Genomic DNA, 19,379 nt, shown 5'->3' with positions numbered 1-19,379 from the left:
GATTGTTAACAGAATGTTTTATGTGTCTAGGTAGTAACGATAAAAAGAAGTCGAGTATATCAGGGTGTCTGTTATGGTGTTGGGGCCAGTAAGTTGGGCCTTTTGGACTTATGAATATGTAAGGTGTATTTTTGGTTATTTTTTGGAGCATTTTGCCTCTTTGGTTTTCCGAAATGCAGCCCCATTGCGAGTGTTTAGCGTTAAAATCGCCACCCGCTAAGAATTGTTGACCAAGGGATTTTAAAAATTGGTTTAGTGGTCTTGAGGATATGGCCGGGTGAGGAGGAAGGTAAACTGAAGAGATTTTGGTAGGAACGTGGTTTAATTTTATCTGAATAGTTGTCGATTGGATGGTGGGAAGCTGAACGCTTGGAAGTAGTTGATGTTGTATTTTAGAAGATATTATAATAGCAGTCCCAGCGTGGGCTGTTTTATCAGGGTGATCGGTTCTGTAAATTTTAAAACCCGGGAAAAAGAGTTTGGTATTTGGTTTGCAAAGTGTTTCTGTTATGAGTGTTATGTCTATTTGTTTTTCCAATAGTAAATGCAGTAATTCGGTTTCATGTTGTTTTAAACCATTTGTATTCCATAGCAATGATTTCAGTATGTTTAAATTTGGTTTTTTAGTTGACATTGATTATAAGTTTATTTATTATAGTTGTAAGAAGCGATATGAGCGGATTTATTACTAATTTAAATTCAGAAATGAAAGATGAATGTTGAGTAGCTAAGTTAGATTCAGATTGATTTTCAGTATCATTTGGGAGAGTATGATTTGATGTGTTAGGATGATGAGACTGAGAGGGCAGCTTTGGAAAATATGAGGTGTCATTTATGTTGGGAGGGTTAAGGTTGGTTTTGACACCGGAGTCCTCCCCCTTTTTTACAATAGAATTATATTTAACATCATTTCTTAAATTATATTTTTTATTTGGAATATTTTTACCGTATTGGAAACTTTGGAGGTTTTTGTGGACTTGGCAGCCTCGGTAGTTAGCTGTGTGGTTTCCTCCACAGAGGGCGCAGGCTGGTGGTTCGTCTTTGGATTTTGTACAGGTGCAGGTGGAAGTAGAATAATTTTCAGCACATTTGACGCATCTTGGAGGGTGGGCCAGTATGATTTGGAGTGACCGTACTCCTGGCAGTTTGTACATTGGATAATGATACGTCTTTTGTACTGCTCTTCAATTTTTATTTTTGTATTTATTAAAGAGGTAATATGGAAAATTTCTTTGTTTATTTCCGCAGATTCCAAGTCAATAAAGAAAATTGGCAATTTATTTTTAGTGGTTTTATTTAAGACGTTGGATACATTACGGACTGTGAAAGGTCCAATTTCATTTATTGCTATGCCTATTTCTGTTAATGGAGTTGATGGGTGGATGTTTCGAATCACTACTTGGAAAGGTTTTTCATCTTGAGCTTGATATGTGTGATATTCGGCTTTGCCATCTTTTAGAAAATGGATGGTTGCTCTGTATGAGTCGGCGTTGTTGGTTTGAATTTTTAAGTTATTGACATTTGATTTAACAAAGAAACTGTCAGCACCGATTAATTATATTAATCGTGAACGAAATGCAGAAAAATTCAAAATTCCACTTATAAAGATGGGTAGAGGAGGTTTGACTTTTTGTTCGGCTTTGGTGTCCGAGTCGATATCAATGAGAATTTCATCGGAATTTTCGGTTTCATCATTTTCGTTTTCGTTTGCAAGTACAGCGTATTTATTTGAAGATGCGAAAATAGGTTTATTTTTTTTGGTTGTGGACGTTTTTTCATTTGAGTTGGAAGAGAGATTTCGTTTAGATTTGTGCTGAATTGTTGTAAAATCGGTGTCAACATTTGATGAGTTTGAGTAAAAAACATTATTTGAATCGCTCTGTATACGATTTCTTTGTGAAGCATTTTAAATTGGTACCATTATTTATTTTTGAATTAGCTGTTGAATTGACACCGTTCTTAATTGGTTTTTGTGAGTTGTGCATTTTACGTTATTGAAACGCGATAAGGGAAAACGCGATAGGTCGGCCGCGGCCGCCCGCAGTGGATGTCGGTGACTCTAGTAACGTATTTTTTTTAGCCAATTATATTTACCAGTTTTTGGAAAAAATCCGATTTAATGTTGTTTTGAGTTCCTTTTTGGAGGTTTGAGTGTATTTGGTTTTGTTTTCCGCATCCGTAGACACCGGAAACGCCGCGTTTGGTTGTTGATATGAGTAGAAATTAATAATAAAGTGTGTAAGAAATATACACGCATGTGCATCGAACGGCACACCATGCGAGAATGAAAATAAAAAGTTAAAATCATTTTATGTTAATTGTTTACGTTTACTTTTAACTTCACCGAAATTAAATGAATTTACCGAAATATTGACTGCTTTATTATTTGTTGCAAAATCTGAAACCGATGGCTGGGTTAATGATACTATTAAAACTCCAGCAGACTTTAGTAGAATCTTATTACTTGAAAAAAATAAAAAAAAATGAATAGTAGCAGAATATGTAGATAATTTTGAAATGAATGATAATAACTTTAATGAAAATTATGGTTAAGAAGTTACTGAAGAAAAACCTAATGCAATTTATGAGTATTTTAAACAAATCGATATAGATACTGATAAAAAATCAAAAGTACAGGGCAATCGAATTTCAGTTTTTTTTTTACCGGGTTTCCCGGTTCATCTGTTGTATTACGTCTATCTAGAAATTTCCAACTTTGGACTGGAGTAATGGTCAGTAAATTCAATTCACCCTATTGTACTGCAAATTCTGCACCAGAGAAAAGTAATTTTGCTGAAATAAAAAGGAGAATCTTGAAATTTGATGTACAGCCAATGACTGCTGATCGATTTATTGCAAAGCACTTGAATGCTCTTAAAGGGAGTAGCAAGTTATTTAGAAGCAGTCAGTTAAGAAACTCATAAAAGACTACAACATTTCAGAATATAAAATTAAATGAAATATCGAAAATTAAAAATAATACTTCTCCTGAAATTTCAGATGAGTTCAGTAACAAAAATGAAAAAATTAATTTATCAAAATCAAAAACCTGGTAAATACATTGTTACGATGAGAAAAAACAAGACTATTTCAAATGAATATTATTCAAACGGAGAAAATAATATTAACGACAATTTTATACAAACAAGTTCTTTTGACGAAGATAAAAATCAGTACAAGGAAAAAAAAATAAATGCCTATATTGTAGATCACAAAAGAAAGGTTGAAAATGAATAAAGTGATGAAACTTCGGTTTCTTCCAATTCACTTAAAGTGGTTGAATATTGACGTGGAAAGGGGATGTCAGAAGAACCAAAAACTGCCAAAATCTAAAGATGTAATTATTAAAAAAAGACTTCGAAAGTACATGGAGCCAAATCCTGATATTGAAAGGATTCTAAATAAAAAATATACTCAGTCTAATTTGAACTCATAACTTTTAAATGGAAATATTGTCACCATAATTGTAATGGTATACGTAGATTTCTCATCATACCAAAATTTTGTAGATTCAAGTGAAAACCATACTCTTAATTTTAGTAAAAAAATAGCCCTATATGGTTCAACAATAAGCACTTACAAAGAACGGTTAGTTATACTGAAAAATATTTTTGAAGAATCCAAAAGCATTTCAAATTTAAAAATAATTGATGCATGCTGCAATGTGTTATTTATTGTGACTAAGCTCTTAAAAGACGTTTCATCTGCTAATGAAAATATGAAATGTACAAATTATAATTGAATAAATCAAAATAAACAAATTTCTAGCATGAATATTATTCTTCGTTTTATTGATAATGGATTTAAAGACCTACAACAAAATTTAATTAATTACATTTCGTTAAAAAAAATATGATTTGATACGTTGTGGATACTGTGCTGGATCAATTTCATCTTCTAAAAGACTAATGGATCACATTTTCATTGAAACAAATCAACTATAATATACATATATATATATATATATATATATATATATATATATATAACTATAAGGAAGACCAAATGTTTTATCTTTCAGAATTAATACAATACAATACATATAAATTGGTACAAATAAAAAAAAATTTAAAAGAACTATAATTTATCTATTGTAGCAAATTAAAAGTGTTTATATTTATATTTGCGTTGCGTATCGTATATTGTAAGTTAATAAAATGTTAGCCCTTCCGAAATGAAAATTGGATTTTTTAGAAACTGTTTGGTGTCGGTTACAATTAGTTACTAAAAGGTTACTAAATTTGAGAACAGGTCCGGATTCCATTGGACATGGTGGGGGGCTAACATCACGAACGTGAAGATTGTGAAAACCGAATTGCGTATTAGGGATAATTTTTGAGTTAGATTTTATTATGTTTAATTTTTTCAGTATTGGTTTTTTTAGAAATTTCGAAAAAATAAAATGGAGGCTAATAGACCTTAATAATTTAAGATATAGGTAAAGTGTATGGTTTGCCTAATTTCAAGAAAAAAACCCCTACAAAAGTAAATTAAAATTTTAAATTCTGTATATGCATCTTTCATTCGATATATATACATATGTAAATATAGTGTTTACGCATATTTTAGTTTTTGGATAAGAAAAGGAATATCGATGAATAATCTGTACAATGCTTATACGGTTGAAACCTACAGTATAATGGTATTCTATTGATCAATACATCGTCTCAAGAGATTAGTAACTATATGAATTTATCGAAAAGTCACATCTCATTATTGCCGATGGATGGACGACACATTATAGACATGTAAGTTGACTTTACACATTGTGTACATCTTGCAGAATATCTCGAGAATGGTGTTTAAGAATTATCACGGAGTACATTACAATGTTTTATGCATATGAATAAATTAAATAAGCTATTCGTTCATGATTTGTTTTCATCCATATAGCGCTAATGTGTGGGTTGGAAATTTAAAAAAAATTAAATTCATTAAACAATTAACTACGTGACATTTATTACATGCGAAAAATAGGGTATCGCTCATTTGTGTGGTAATAAAAAAAGGTATATTTTTCCAACAGTCCATTTGCACAAAATTTATCTGATATAATTATAATAAATATAATTATAATATGATAAAGTAAAATATTTTTTCTCAAATATTAACCAATTATAATCTTATATAATTATATCTTATTTAAATTATAGTTAATAAAACGGTATTTTTTTAAAAATAATCATAACATTTATATGAAGATTTTTTAACAAATCATTTTAATTTTTATTATAATTAAATTTAATTATTTATGCATATTCCTTAGATTTTTATTTTTATTTTTTTTTTTTTGTAATTATAAAAATAACTTTATTATACGTTACAGATTTTTAAAAGAGAATTAAACTAAGTCGTTAATGTAAACTTTTTACGCTGGTAAATTTGGTGAAAATGAGCTATCGGAAATAACATACTTTTTTTATTTTAGCACAAATGGGTTGAACCCAAAACGAATTCATTACTTTTGACACCCAAAAAATATGTTCATAAATGGACTCTGTATTTTTTTATATTAATATTATTGTTATTATAAATTAATTAACTATACATGTAATTCATTTTTACCATTTAAAAATAAAATATCTAATTTTGGATAGTTCAATTCGAAAATTCGCATTGAATTTTGGCCAGCCTCACAAATTTGACCATTTTACTCTGATTCATGGGTTATATATTTTTAAATAAATTGCAAAAATTTTAAATTATTTTTTACAATTTTCAAACAAAATATTTAATATTGATTAATTATTCGGTGAGAATTAGCAAAGGATGCTATCGAGTACAAACATTTCATGGACTGACTTTATTCCCAAATATAGGATTTGTACAACTTATCTAAGATTTAAAGATTGAAAATCACTCCTCTTAATTTCGCTATCTAGTACAGAATTTTATCTCCGATCACAATTTCTTTAGTTTCGCAATCAATTTTTCTATGAAAAGTATAATATCGTTCCCGTTTCCGCTTTGGGCATAATCTACTTCCTCCTCATTCATCTCATCACTATCACGTGACCATCTATTATTCGTGTTCAATTTCTCTATTATTCATTTTAGTAGAAAAAATATTTTTTCAAATCAGCAAAAAATAATTATACGAAATACATTTTTTAACCACAGAGGCTGTTTAATTAAATTTTATATTTCTTCTTTTTATTTTTGTTCGTAACTTATATTTTTATTGTAGTCCTTATATATATTTTTTACTTAACTCTCGAAACTAATTGTTAAAATAAACCTTAAATACAAAAAAAAATAACTTTATTAAAATCCGGAATGATTTTATGTATTTAATACACAATAGGCTTGAGTAGGGCTACATTGAATTTTGTATATTGTGCCGCCTTTATATCACAATTTTAACATTGCAACAATACAATTATACAAAGTAAATTACGTTCGTAAGTGAATAAATGATTTTAAACTATAAGTGTTGTAAATGAAGTTAAATTAGACAAATACATTTATAGACTTTGATAATACCTAACTCTTTAATTGAATTAACTATGTTATAGCTAAGGTATCAAGTTTTATTTTAAAACCTTAAAAGCTTAAGGCAATCGAACTTGCAGTACGTATAATAGTATTTGAATACGTGTGACGTATGAATTCAAATTATCTAAAATATAAAAAAAAAAATGTTTGACTAATTGATTTACTATAGTTTTTTGCTATTTTCTAGTGGTCATAATTTCAAATGATTTATTTTTTACACCAAAATTCCAAATTAGAACTAGAATATATATTTTGTATATAAAAACTTTTGAAATAGTTTAATTGCCAAAATGTGTCGGTAAAAACACAACATGATATTGAAAAATCAATGTTCTTTTAGCTCCTTATGGAATTTAAAAACTAATTTAATCGAAATTTTGATAGAAAATTTAATGAAATAAAAATAGTGATAGGTAAAGCAGATTTTGTGGTTTCTGAAATTTGAACGTATTTTCGTATTATGTGCGTAATAATTTAATATTATTATTATTATTATTTTACTTATTACCTATATAAACAATACAAAATCGTATTGGAACATTATTTTTAATAGAAAGGAGTTGGGAAAAAGTTGAACTCTTGAAGAGCTTTACTTTATACAAACAAAATTGGGAACTTGACTTACCTAAGACGGTTAAGTAGACAGGATGTCCAACGGGTGGAGTGGTACTAATCTGACATTCGTATATACCGGAATCTTTTTTCTGCGGATATTTGATTCGTAACGACCAGTTCTCCGAGTGCGGCTCGTGAATGGCTTCGAACCGCTGGTCGCTTGTGTATGTATATCTACCGGCTGTAAGGAGATGTATATCCCGGTGTCGGATCCACGATACCTGAAATGAGTGCAAGAGTTGTTAAAAAAAAAAAAAATGACCATACCACGGCTTCAGTTTTATTATCGTACGACAGCCGCCGAAAGTAATGGCGTGTTTTCATTTTGTTTTTACGCTATGGATTACATGGATGACAAAGAAATGGATAGTCTCTTTTTTACATCAAATGCACTACGGAACGTAGTATGCATTTAGGTGTAATTATGCAGGGAATATTTGTTTAGTCCTTCCCAAATTATGAAGACAAATTACACACTGCGAGTGATTAATTTGTTATGAAAACATGTTGAACCATATAGATTTCTTTTTTCAAACTAAAAAAAACTCTCAAATTCATTGACCGCAATGTTCTAGTCATTTCATCTACCCATTTTATCGCTTATTTATATATATAAAAAAACCCATTTATTACAACCATTTATTGCGTATCACTGAACATTAATAACATTTACGTATTTAAGTAAATTTTAAAAGTATCATTGCATTGTTATTTAGTGAGTAATTTTTAAAAATACATAATGGCCAATTATTTTAAGAAACGAGCCAAAAGTACCTGCGGGTCTGTGATATATAAAAAAGAATATTAGCTGATAATATTATTCTGTGATAATAGGTAATTGATAAATGATAACATGAAAAATAATTTTAATAATAATCGTATAAAAATCGTTACGAATATCACTATGCGAGAGACCACATAAATAGTATCAAGAGCAATAACCAGCACGCAACAATGTATATGTTACTGTTAGAGTATTGAATTCTATTATTTTATAAAATAACTATGTAGTTCATGACATTACTTACAAATATTAGTTAAAGCATGAAATTATATATGAAATTTATACTTTAACTAGTTATTTCATAGAAAATCTAATTATTCTATACAATTTTAGTTTGATATATATAAAATATACGAGTATATAAAATATATTAAAATATTTTTATTTATTTTAAATTTAATTAATTATTTATTTCTACATGCAAGGCTATCGTAGAGATAGAAGAACCAACACTGAACGCATTTTCAACGATTTTTATCGATATTAGAACTCGATTTCAAGCCCTATCTAAAACTACTAATACTTATTATTTAAAATTTTGTGTCAATGCACTTTTTTCTATGTGAATTAAGAGAAATGATTTTTTTGAAAATCATATTTTCAAGGATCGAAACAATTTTAGACTCTAGGCTATAGACATAGAAAACAATTTTTCATTTTTTAATCACATAGGAAATATTTTATTTTTATTTAATATGTTGATCTTAATAATTACCGATTAAGATTTATTTTTGTATAAATAAATAAAATCAATATTATTACATGACGATTGTGTGCCAGTTTTTAACCTAATTTTTTTTTTTTAAAACCAAATATTTATATTGGTCTTGTATAAAATAGTAAAATATTTCCCCAAAAAGGCCATACAATTTATTAAATTTAATGTATACAATTGTAGTTACATATTAATTTTAAATATATCATAGTCACACATTAATTATAATAGTCTATTTTTACGTTAACTAGATTTAAATACGAGTTATTGCCCTGTTGTCCTATGGTTTCCAAAATGCTCTTTCTGGGTACATGTTATTAATGGTAAGTAAGGTTCATTAATTAATTTATTATCTAAAGACCCAGCGCGAGTGGATGCACACACCTTGTTTGATATTACTCACCATGGTTCTGTTATACAAGACCTGATTTACGTATGAGTCACAAATTTCTAGAGACACCTCTTGTTGCTTCAAAAAAAAACAAGTTAGTAATAATACTTAATTCTGCAAGCAAATTTAATTCTGGGTTTCTAAATATATTCCGATCATAAACAATGATTCATATAATATGATTTAAAAAAAAGAATCTAGTTACTCTTTCAAAATTATGCGTGAAACATAAATAAATTAAATACCTTAATTTGCAAATAAATAAATTATAATTTAACCCAATTTTTTTTATATTTTTAATATTGGCTAATATGAAATAACTTATTATCTTAATATTATTAACAATTATAATTATTTTCTGATGAATAACGATGAATGGACATAATAGATAAATGAGTTGTTCTATATTTATGCTTGGAATCTTAAAAATTAACTTTACTGCTCTTTAGAAATATTTTTGAAACGAATGAATGTTATTACTTAAAATAATATAAATGTTATCTTTATTGAAGTATATTATCGTTATAACATTTTATTTTTGTTTTTCGCATGTTTCACAGATACCACTGAAATAGGAATAAACAACCACACGATTACACATTGAAACATGTGAAAACTGTGTTCAGTTGATGAAAACTGTGTCCGGAGTATAGAAGAGTGATATGGGTAATAACAGAGCTACAAATGTCCCATGGGACGGTTCCGGTCCATCAAATTTACTGATATTTTGTCAATATTATTCTAAAACTGAAAAAAAGTGCATGTGAAATAATTTCAATATTTAGTTTTACTTACTTATGTGAGCAGTCATTTTCAAAAATGATGTACCTAAAATTTTTATATAATAAAATAATTTTACAAACAATTTTTCCAATATTTACAGCAATGCTGTTGATTGGAACAATAAAGTACACTATCAAAAAACTTTAAAATACCAGAAATTCCAAATTTTTCATAAAGTATCTCAATAAAAAAAATTTTAAATTATAAAAATAAAAAACAAATACATATTTTTTAAAATTTAAATAAATTTTATCTATTCTTAAACTTACTTACTTCTCTATTCCTCTAAAAAATGTTAGCATTGTTAGCATGTGATGCCAAAGCATATCTCAGATTTTGCCTGCCATTGAAAAAGGTATAATACCCCTGTGTTAGACGAATGAATTGTTTATTTTTTTTTATATTATAATAATTATTTCGTGACAGATCAATGGTGTACACGATACAACGGAGTGGTATACAAGATAATGTTATACTCGTATATTATGCACAGGTTTTTACATTTTTAACAAAGTTAAAAGTCCAGGTGAAAAGATACAAGTGTAATCAAAGAATAAATAATGGTATATTTCCGTCTTTCGATCTCCGTAGTTTCGTATGAATAAATAGCAATAAATGTCTAGACGGAACTCGTTTATTATGTAGTAGTGGTATTGGATTAAAATAAAAGTAATCGAAAAACGTCCATTCTAGTAAACAGAAGTACATCGATAATACGAGTACAATATTAACTACATAATTCCAAATAATGTAAAGCTGAAAAATATGCGAATCATTTCTTTATGTATATTTTTTATTATTCATGCTTGAACCGACCGATTTTGAAATAATTTTTGGGGAGCAGGTGTGAAATAATGCGAAGCCTCAGAAGTTGTTTCTACGTGAATGGACGATTGCAGATGTGCTGACGTGCTCGTGTATGTTTAATGTGTTTGTAGTTGTAGAAAAAGAAAAAAGAATAACGGCGAATTTAAAATCCTCGAAAAAGTTGAAAACAACAAGTATTAAAAAAAAAAAAAAAAAAAAAAATAATAAAAATAAAAGATTTATAAATATATTTATCTAATAATAAAAAATAATTGAAAGCCGAGCACTTAAAAGTTTAAAAAACCTTTAGCTCTAAAGAAATTGTAGTGATTTTTTTTTTAATCTTGATGATTCGCACACAATATATGAATTGAACGTTAACATTAGAAGAATAAAACAAGTCGGTCTATTATATTTTATTTGTTGACTTATTGTTTTGTATACGATAACTTGTTTTTGGACAAAAAAAATTATATTTTATTTCCAATCACTCAAATGTTCGCATTTTCGTAGTAATTTTAGTTTTAATATTGAAAAATTTTCTTATTTTATTGAACAATTTTTAGGTTTCAATGATTAGAAATAAAAATGATTGCGAAAATTCTAATGTAGAATCCCTTTTATATCATATGTTTAATGTTTATCTAATTTATATTGTATGCCAGTTTATAATTTTATGGTTATTTTAACATTGTTTTCTTACATCCTGTCGCAATAATGGTTTATGATTTTCTAGAACAAAGAATGTTAGTAAATGATACACGTATAATGCATAGGTACAATGAAAACTGACAAGATAAATACGCATTTGAAGAAATGTGTCTTTATTGGTAAATTTCTTTATTTTATTTAACTTTATACCAAAGAAATTTAAATTAGTAAACTTATAGAAGTATATTTTATTGAATTTGGTTATTTTTTATCATTTCAAATTACATACAATGTTATATTATGATGTGTCTGGTGTTACATATTTGTATTTATATAAACTATTTACCGTATATTTAAGATTCTTATTCATGGATTTTTAGTATTACTGAAAAAAATATTCTAATACTAGTTATTTTTAATCATTCATGTAAAATAAAGTATTCTATATGAAATAATTTGAGCATAATTAATTTTTATAAAATGTTTCATAATTATGTACATCTGGACAATAGAATTAAGATAATTTCAAATATGTTAAGACGGCGTTATGTATTGGCAATTTCGGTACATCGCTGTGTTGCGAATAATAATATTAAATTAACGGTGATACTAATGTAGGAGTATTGTTGTTTATTAAACAACTTATATACATTTATTTTTATTGTTTGTACTTGGGTACTGAAAAGTATCTTAAATAAATACTGTTCAAATAAAAACTGCATACTTTGGTCCTGAATTATGCAATTATTTTTAATTATAAGTTGTTTTAAATGCATATGTTAAACATATATAAATATATATTATATATATATGTATTTATACATTTTTACAAGAAAAGTATGATGGATATGATGGACTAAATAGCTATTATAACTAAAAATTATTAGAAATTGGAATTATACAAGTGAAAAATCCTTTAATACAAAGAAAAGTTAAAATAAATAATTCAATGAAAATTAACATGGTTTCACACTTCAATTTTAAATCAGCGTTATTGTTACGTACGAAAACACATAAGACATATTTACAGTTATCAATCAGGATAATACAAAAGTTCGGGGAAAAATTATTAAGCATATACCTATTCAGCAACACGATTGAACATATAATATTTTATGCAATATTGTCACGTTCCTCAAATTTTGTAACTTATATTATTCACGTATTATTACACCAATTATTAACTTACTAAACTTAAATGAGCCGGAAGCAGAAGGCCATGCGTATCTCCATCGGCAACGTTATCGTTTAATTTAATATAATACATATTAGTTTTATTCGTAATATACTGAAATTTTGAACATTTAGAATCGAGGGAAAATATAAGGTAGTTACGACGGTTACGATTCCAAAATTACTATAGAAATAATTCAGTTTATGAAGTGTTCGATCACCTATAGTTGTGTCACATATAATGTGTGCTATATAGCTGTATAGTATATGAGTATATGTTCGGTCCTGTTACGCACTAACGATAAGACGCAGTTGGTAACACTTCCACGAGTCCTGACGTGGACTAGTTTGGTAATGCGTATTTGTGGACACATATGTTTTCTCCTTCTTCGCCGCCAATACAGGAGTGTAAAACACGCTCCGAAATGCGTCTTATTATTCATTTTCATGGGGGTTTTGTTGTATTCCGGTTATGCGTGCGCTTTCGTCGCCGTTTATTAAGTGCACCTTCGCTGTTCTTATGCTGTACGATGCCTTCGTTTTCGTACACGTAACGCGTGTGCCTTTGTCGCCGTTAATTAAGTGCGCCTTCGTCATTCTTAATGCTATAATATGACGCTTTCGTCGTCGTAAACGTGACACGTGTGCCTTCGTCGCCGTTTAATAAGTAAGCCTTCGCCACTATTTTAATAAGTGCGCCTTTGCCGTACTTATTGAAATTATACGATGCCCATCACTATTATATTTGTGTGATCCTCAATTTATTGTGGACGTGGATCATTTCGTTTTACCAGTCATCCCGGCATCGTCTGGAGACAGGTCAACCTTTTTGATTATCTTTATAAAACCAAAATATACTCGTACTGTGCGCCCATTAGGGATATTTTATTTTGTATATTATACGTTACTCCTCCCCCCTTTTCATTTAGTTCGTAATTTTATTTAATGTTTATTTTAACTTGATCAAATAATACCTTGTAGCTTTATAAAACAATTGCTGATTATTTTTATTATATATCTCTTCCTTCATCCTTTGGTTTTCCATTTATACGTGTGGCAACTCATCGTATTCTGCCGTTGCAATAACCCCTCATCAGATACACCTGCGGAAATTTTGCGCACACATTTTTGGTCCTTCGAACCGGATATTTGCCGAAATAATATATTTGGAAAATGGGTAAGCCAAAGACAGATATAGCTAAAAAAGAGCTAATGCGGGCGCATGCTGTGCGTGATCAATCTGTCAAGTCTATCCATAGTATACATTCGATGTCTGTCAAAGTCAACAATAATGGTGCGTTGATTGAAGAATTGGCAGTTCGCATGGCAAAATTAGAAACTTTATTCATATTATTTCAAGAACAACAAAATATGATTTTGGATGTTCTAATAGAACTCAATATCGTCGATGAATTTTCCGTTGATTCAGACGTAACAAACTCCACACAAATGTTGTACTATAACACTTGTGCTATAGCCGTTAAATTATTCAGTGTTAAACCAATGAATAGTTCTGTGTATATATAATTTATGCCCCGCATATATCGACTTTCTCGTCTTCCGTTTTAGTATTACCTAAAATCGATTTGCCTAATTTTGATATTAACTTAATTCAATAGATATCGTTCCGTAATAAGTTTGTATCCTTAATACGCCGAAATGACAATTTAAGTAAAATTGATCAATTTCATTATCTATTATCTTGTCTATCTGGTCCGGCTTTGTCTTGTATCAGTTCATTACCTCTCACCAACAGTAATTATGACATTGTCTGGATGACATTAATGAATCGTTACGATAACCAACGCTTATTGGCTTCAGCCCACTTGGATAAACTATTTTCATTTCGCCCAATGGTTGCAGAATCATTGCCGGTTCTACTGAACTTCATTAATATTTTCCAAGAAAATATTGCCGCGATTACTGCACTTAGTGTAGAAAATCTGTCCGACTTTATATTATTTTATATTGGGTCGTAGTTATTGGACCCAATTACTCAACAATTTTTCGAAGTCAGTGTTTTGCAGGAAACTATTCCTACTTTTGACTCTTGGCTTACGTTCGTTCATCACCGTTGTAGAATCCTTGAGAATACCAAAGATCTAGACAATGATCGAACTGAAAATAAACACAGAAGACTCACAGAAGATTATAAGACAACCAGGTCATCTCTTGCCACTACATTAACTAGCAAATAGGAGAACATTTCGTGTATCGTTATTCAGTTTTCAAGGAGCTTTCATTAAAAAAACGACAGGGTACGGCGTTGTCAATAAAATTGTGTTTTTTTTTCATGTTCGAGTCCTTCACACACGGCAAAAGCATGTAAATCTAAATGGTCATGTTCAATATGTAAAAAACAACACCATTCTTTACTTCATCAAGATTCTATATCGTCATGTGTTGTACAAGAAAACGATTCTATTCAAAGCACTTCACAAGATAACATTACTAAATTTTCTGGGTTGTCATGTGCCACTTCCACAGTCGTGTTGGGAACCGCCATAGTTCATATGCGTGACAGCCGTGGTGATTATCAAATCATTCAAGTATCAGCCATGACCATGCAATGTGTATCAAAGCTAGGCCTTCCCAGACGCAGATGTCAAATAGGCATAGTTGGTTTATCAAATAAATCAATTGATAACGTAAAAGGGATAACCAGTTGTCACTTTGTACCATGGCAACAACATGAACCGTCGTTCTGTAGTTCTGACATCATTATTTTACCTCAGATTACCACTAATATGCCTTCTGTGCCATTACCACCTTGTGTTCATTAGTCTTATGGTCATCTATCATTGGCTGACCTTTCATTTGATGTTCTCTGGTCTATAGATATGCTCATTAGTGGAGATTTGCTCCCTCACATAATGAAGCCCCGAGCCGATATTTTACAACGTTAAGGTTTACCGTCGGCGATGAATTCTTTCTTAGGATGGGTTGTTTTCGGACTCCTTGATGAACAAAATGCATTTTATGCTCACTCGTTGTCAGTGACCTCATCTTCCTTAAATGACATGATTCGATCTTTCTGGTCAATTGAAGAAATTACGCAACTGAAAAGTCCCACCACTGAAGACCACCAATGTGAAAAATGGTTTTCAGAAACGACCACGCGTGATGAACGTGGCAGGTTCTGTGTTGCACTTCCATTTACAGGTACGGTATTGTTTTCGCAAAACCATTCGAAATTCAGAAAGAATTAAGCCCAATTCCCATCCAGTATATTTTTGCAAAATCATGGCCTAGGTGAGTCTCGCTCATTTGCGCAAAAACGCTTATTCAGTGTTGAAAGCTGTCTAAATAAAGATCCAGCATTATACGCCAAATATCAGTAATTTATGAAGGAATAATTGGCTCTGGGTCATATGAAAAGAGCGAATCAAGCTGGAAAATATTTCATCCCGCACCATGCTATCGTGAATCGTGACAGTAACAAGATCGAAAAGTTGCGTGTTGTGTTCGATACATCTGCTTCTACATCGTCGGGTTTATCGCTAAATGACGTCTTTATAGCTGGTCCTAAGTTGCAGATTGACATTTTTGATATTCTCGTAAGGAGTAGGTTAAAACGCTATCTGTTAACCGCAGACATAACCAAAATGTATCGACAAATTTTGTTAAAATCCAATGATTGTGTGTACCAACATATATTATGACGTGAATTTCCTGAGAAAAAATTGATCGTATATGAACTTCGTACTGTCGCTTATGGCGTAACTTCTGCTCCATATCTGATATCCGATGTTTGCATGAATTAGATGCTCTGGTTGATTCGAAATTCCCAGCCACGAAGAATATTCTCACCCGCTAAACGTACGTTGATGACATTGTGGTAGGAGCAGATACAGAAGTGGAGTTGTCTATCATTCAACGAGACATCATCGGCTTATTGAATTCTTGTTGATGCACTTTAAAAAAGTGGATAAGCAACTGCCGGGTAACTTGGAGAACATCGATACCAAAGATCATGCAAAATTATTGTCATTGGATCCCAAAGGTGAGACCTTTGTGAAAGTTTTAGGCCTTCATTGGAACTTATCATCAGATCATTTTGCTTACGATACAAGTTTTTATCCGGGTAAATATACCAAATGAAAAGTGCTCTCGACCATCGCTAGACTATTCAATCCAATTAGTTTCTTAGGACCCACACTATTATGGTCCAAGATTTTTATGCAAGAATTATGGAAACTGGGTATGCATTGGGACACTCTATTTCCAGCAAATCTTCACTGTAGTTGGGATCAGTTTGTAAAAGTACTACCAGCACTCGATTAAATTATTCTTCCTTGACATATTGACATCCGATCGCATACGAAAATTCAACTAATAGAATTCTCTGATGCTTCATCAATTGGTTATGCCACTAATGTATACTTACGAGTAATAAGCATTTCAAATTCTATCAATGTTTATTTTGTTACTTGCAAGATAAAGGACATCCCTTTAAAGACTGCTGACCCCTACGCATCACTGTCCATACTAAGACTGAAACTTTGTGGATCCTTATGATTAGCTCAAACCTTAAATCGAGTCAGAACTTTACTCATATCTGAAATCTCCATCTCACGAGTGCTTTCTTGAACTGATTCTACAGTAGTCTTATCGTGGTTGACTGCTCTTTAAAAAACTTTTAAAATTTTTTTTGACAAATCAAATTGCAAAAATACATTCTCTGCTCCCAGATTGTGAGTGGGCCTACGTAAACACAAAAGAAAATCCAGCCGATCTTGCATCTCGAGGTCTTCTTCCTGCTGCAACAGTTGCCTGTAAAATATACAGAGAAGGACCGGACTTTCTTCGTTTTTCACATGCTCAATGGCCCAAATATAATTTCATTCCAATTACTCCTGAAAAATTGCCCGAATTTCAGCCTCCATCTATTTTCATAAGTACTATAACTAGCACCGAACCACAAGATGACATTTTACAACGTTTCTCGTCCTTTACTCGAATGCAACGGACATTAGCGTACATTCGACGTCTTGCTATCAAGGCCCATCGTCATCCAATGCCAGATGGTCCCTTGAAACAAGAGGAGTTACATCATATTCTCATTCACGCAGTTTTGATTACACAAGCCAGATACTTTCCGGAACTCAAAAGTCAATTAATAAAAACAGATGGTATATTAAGGCTAGCCACCATAGCTCAATTAGCCCTATTTATCGACCCACTTGGAGTGATTCGGGTGGGTGGTTGACTTCGTAATGCTTATTTGGGTTCGGATGCTAAACAACCTATCTTGTTACCGAAAAGGTCTCACTTGACCGAATTGATCATTCGACATTTTCACCAAGAATTCTTACATGCCAGTTCGAAACTTGTCTTATCAATGATCAGAAGAAAGTTTTGGATTCTGTCCGGCAGAGAGGCAGTTCGCCAATTCATTTTTTCTTGTGTAACTTGTGTTCGTTTTAAGGCATGTTGTCTACACCCAATCATGGGAAATTTTCCATCATCGTGCATCCAACAAAACAGGCCTTTTTCGTAGGTCGAAAATCGTCGCCGTAATGCACGCACAAATAAAATGTATTTAACTCTGTTTATAAGTATATCGGTTAAAGCAGTTAATTTGGAAATTGTGTCGGACATGTCATCCACTACATTTTTAGCTGTATTCGATCGATTTGTAGCCCGCCATTGTGTACCATCCGACATATACACAGATTGCAGTATTAATTATTTGGGAGCGGCAAGACAACTAAAGGCGTTATTTCAGGATAATCAAACTCAGACGAATGTTTCTACACATATACCTTGTCAATGTCATTTCAATCCTCCTGCAGCTCCAAACATTGGTGGACTCTGGGAGGCAGTTATAAAGAGTGTCAAACATCATATGAAGCATGCGATTGGAAAACAAATCCTAACACACGAAGAATTGTTAACATTAGTGACTCGCATAGAAGGGATTTTGAATTCCAAACCTCTAACCCCTCTCTCATCTGACTCTAATAATATATATACTTTGACTCCCGGCTATTTCCTAATAGGTCAACCTATCATGGCTGTGCCCGAACCTGATGTTATTTCATCTTCGATGAATCGTCTCGACCACTGGGAGCTACTCCATCAATGCCATCAAACGTTTTGGAAAAGGTGGAATTGGGAATATTTTGCCACTCTCCAAGGGCGTCTCAAATGATACTAACCCACACTAAATTTAACCGTAGGAGACGTAGTCATCGTGGAAGCTCCGAATCGCCTACTCACAGACTGGCAATCAGGTAGTATCATTGCAATTCACCCCGATGAAGATTGAATTGTACGTGCAGCAACCATTCACACTCAAGATGGTGTACTTCGCCGCCATTTTAATAAGTGCGCTTTTGCCGTACTTATTGAAATTATACGATGCCTATCAAACAAATATAATAGTATATTTGTGTGATCCTCACTTTATTGTGGATGTGGATCATTTCGTTTTACCAGTCATCCCGGCGTCGTCTGGAGACAGGTCAACCTTTTTGATTATCTTTATAAAACCAAAATATACTCGTACTGTGCGCCCATTAGGGATATTTTATTTTGTATATTATACGTTATTTCTCCCCCCCTTTTCATTTAGTTCGTAATTTTATTTAATGTTTATTTTAACTTGACCAAATAATACCTTGTAGCTTTATAAAACAATTGCTGATTATTTTTATTATATATCTCCTCCTTCATCCTTTGGTTTTCCATTTATACGTGTGGCAACTCATCGAATTCTGCCATTGCAATAACCCCTCATCAGATACACCTGCGGAAATTTCGCGCGCACAGTATAATTTCAATTTTTTTAATATGGATATAATAAAAATGTTGTTGGAAAGAAGCAGAGAATTTGTCCTGTGAATTTTTACAAATACAAATAATTTGGAGAACGAATAAAATATTATCTTATCTTTTGAGAAGGAGGTGTACCAACTAGTAAGGGACATATCCGGATTTGAGAAATCTGGATTTCATGGATT

At 31.1% G+C, this 19,379-nt stretch overlaps 1 protein-coding gene across 3 annotated transcripts in view; it reads right to left on the bottom strand.

Annotated features, from left to right (window-relative positions):
- The window catches only part of LOC112679627 (zwei Ig domain protein zig-8-like), a 345,073-nt gene that overhangs the window by 26,748 nt on the left and 298,946 nt on the right, over positions 1–19,379 (bottom strand). For all 3 annotated transcript variants that reach the window (XM_025549512.1, XM_025549511.1, XM_025549513.1), the window contains one exon: positions 7,121–7,331. In XM_025549512.1, the coding sequence (XP_025405297.1) occupies positions 7,121–7,331 (211 nt within the window). The remainder of the gene's footprint in view (positions 1–7,120; positions 7,332–19,379) is intronic.

The sequence above is a fragment of the Sipha flava genome, unplaced genomic scaffold (assembly GCF_003268045.1).
Source record: "Sipha flava isolate LNK unplaced genomic scaffold, YSA_version1 165_pilon_pilon, whole genome shotgun sequence".
In the NCBI taxonomy this organism is placed as follows: domain Eukaryota; kingdom Metazoa; phylum Arthropoda; class Insecta; order Hemiptera; family Aphididae; genus Sipha; species Sipha flava.
Note: the sequence above shows the minus strand (reverse complement) of the source record. Positions and strands in the feature narration are given on the sequence as shown.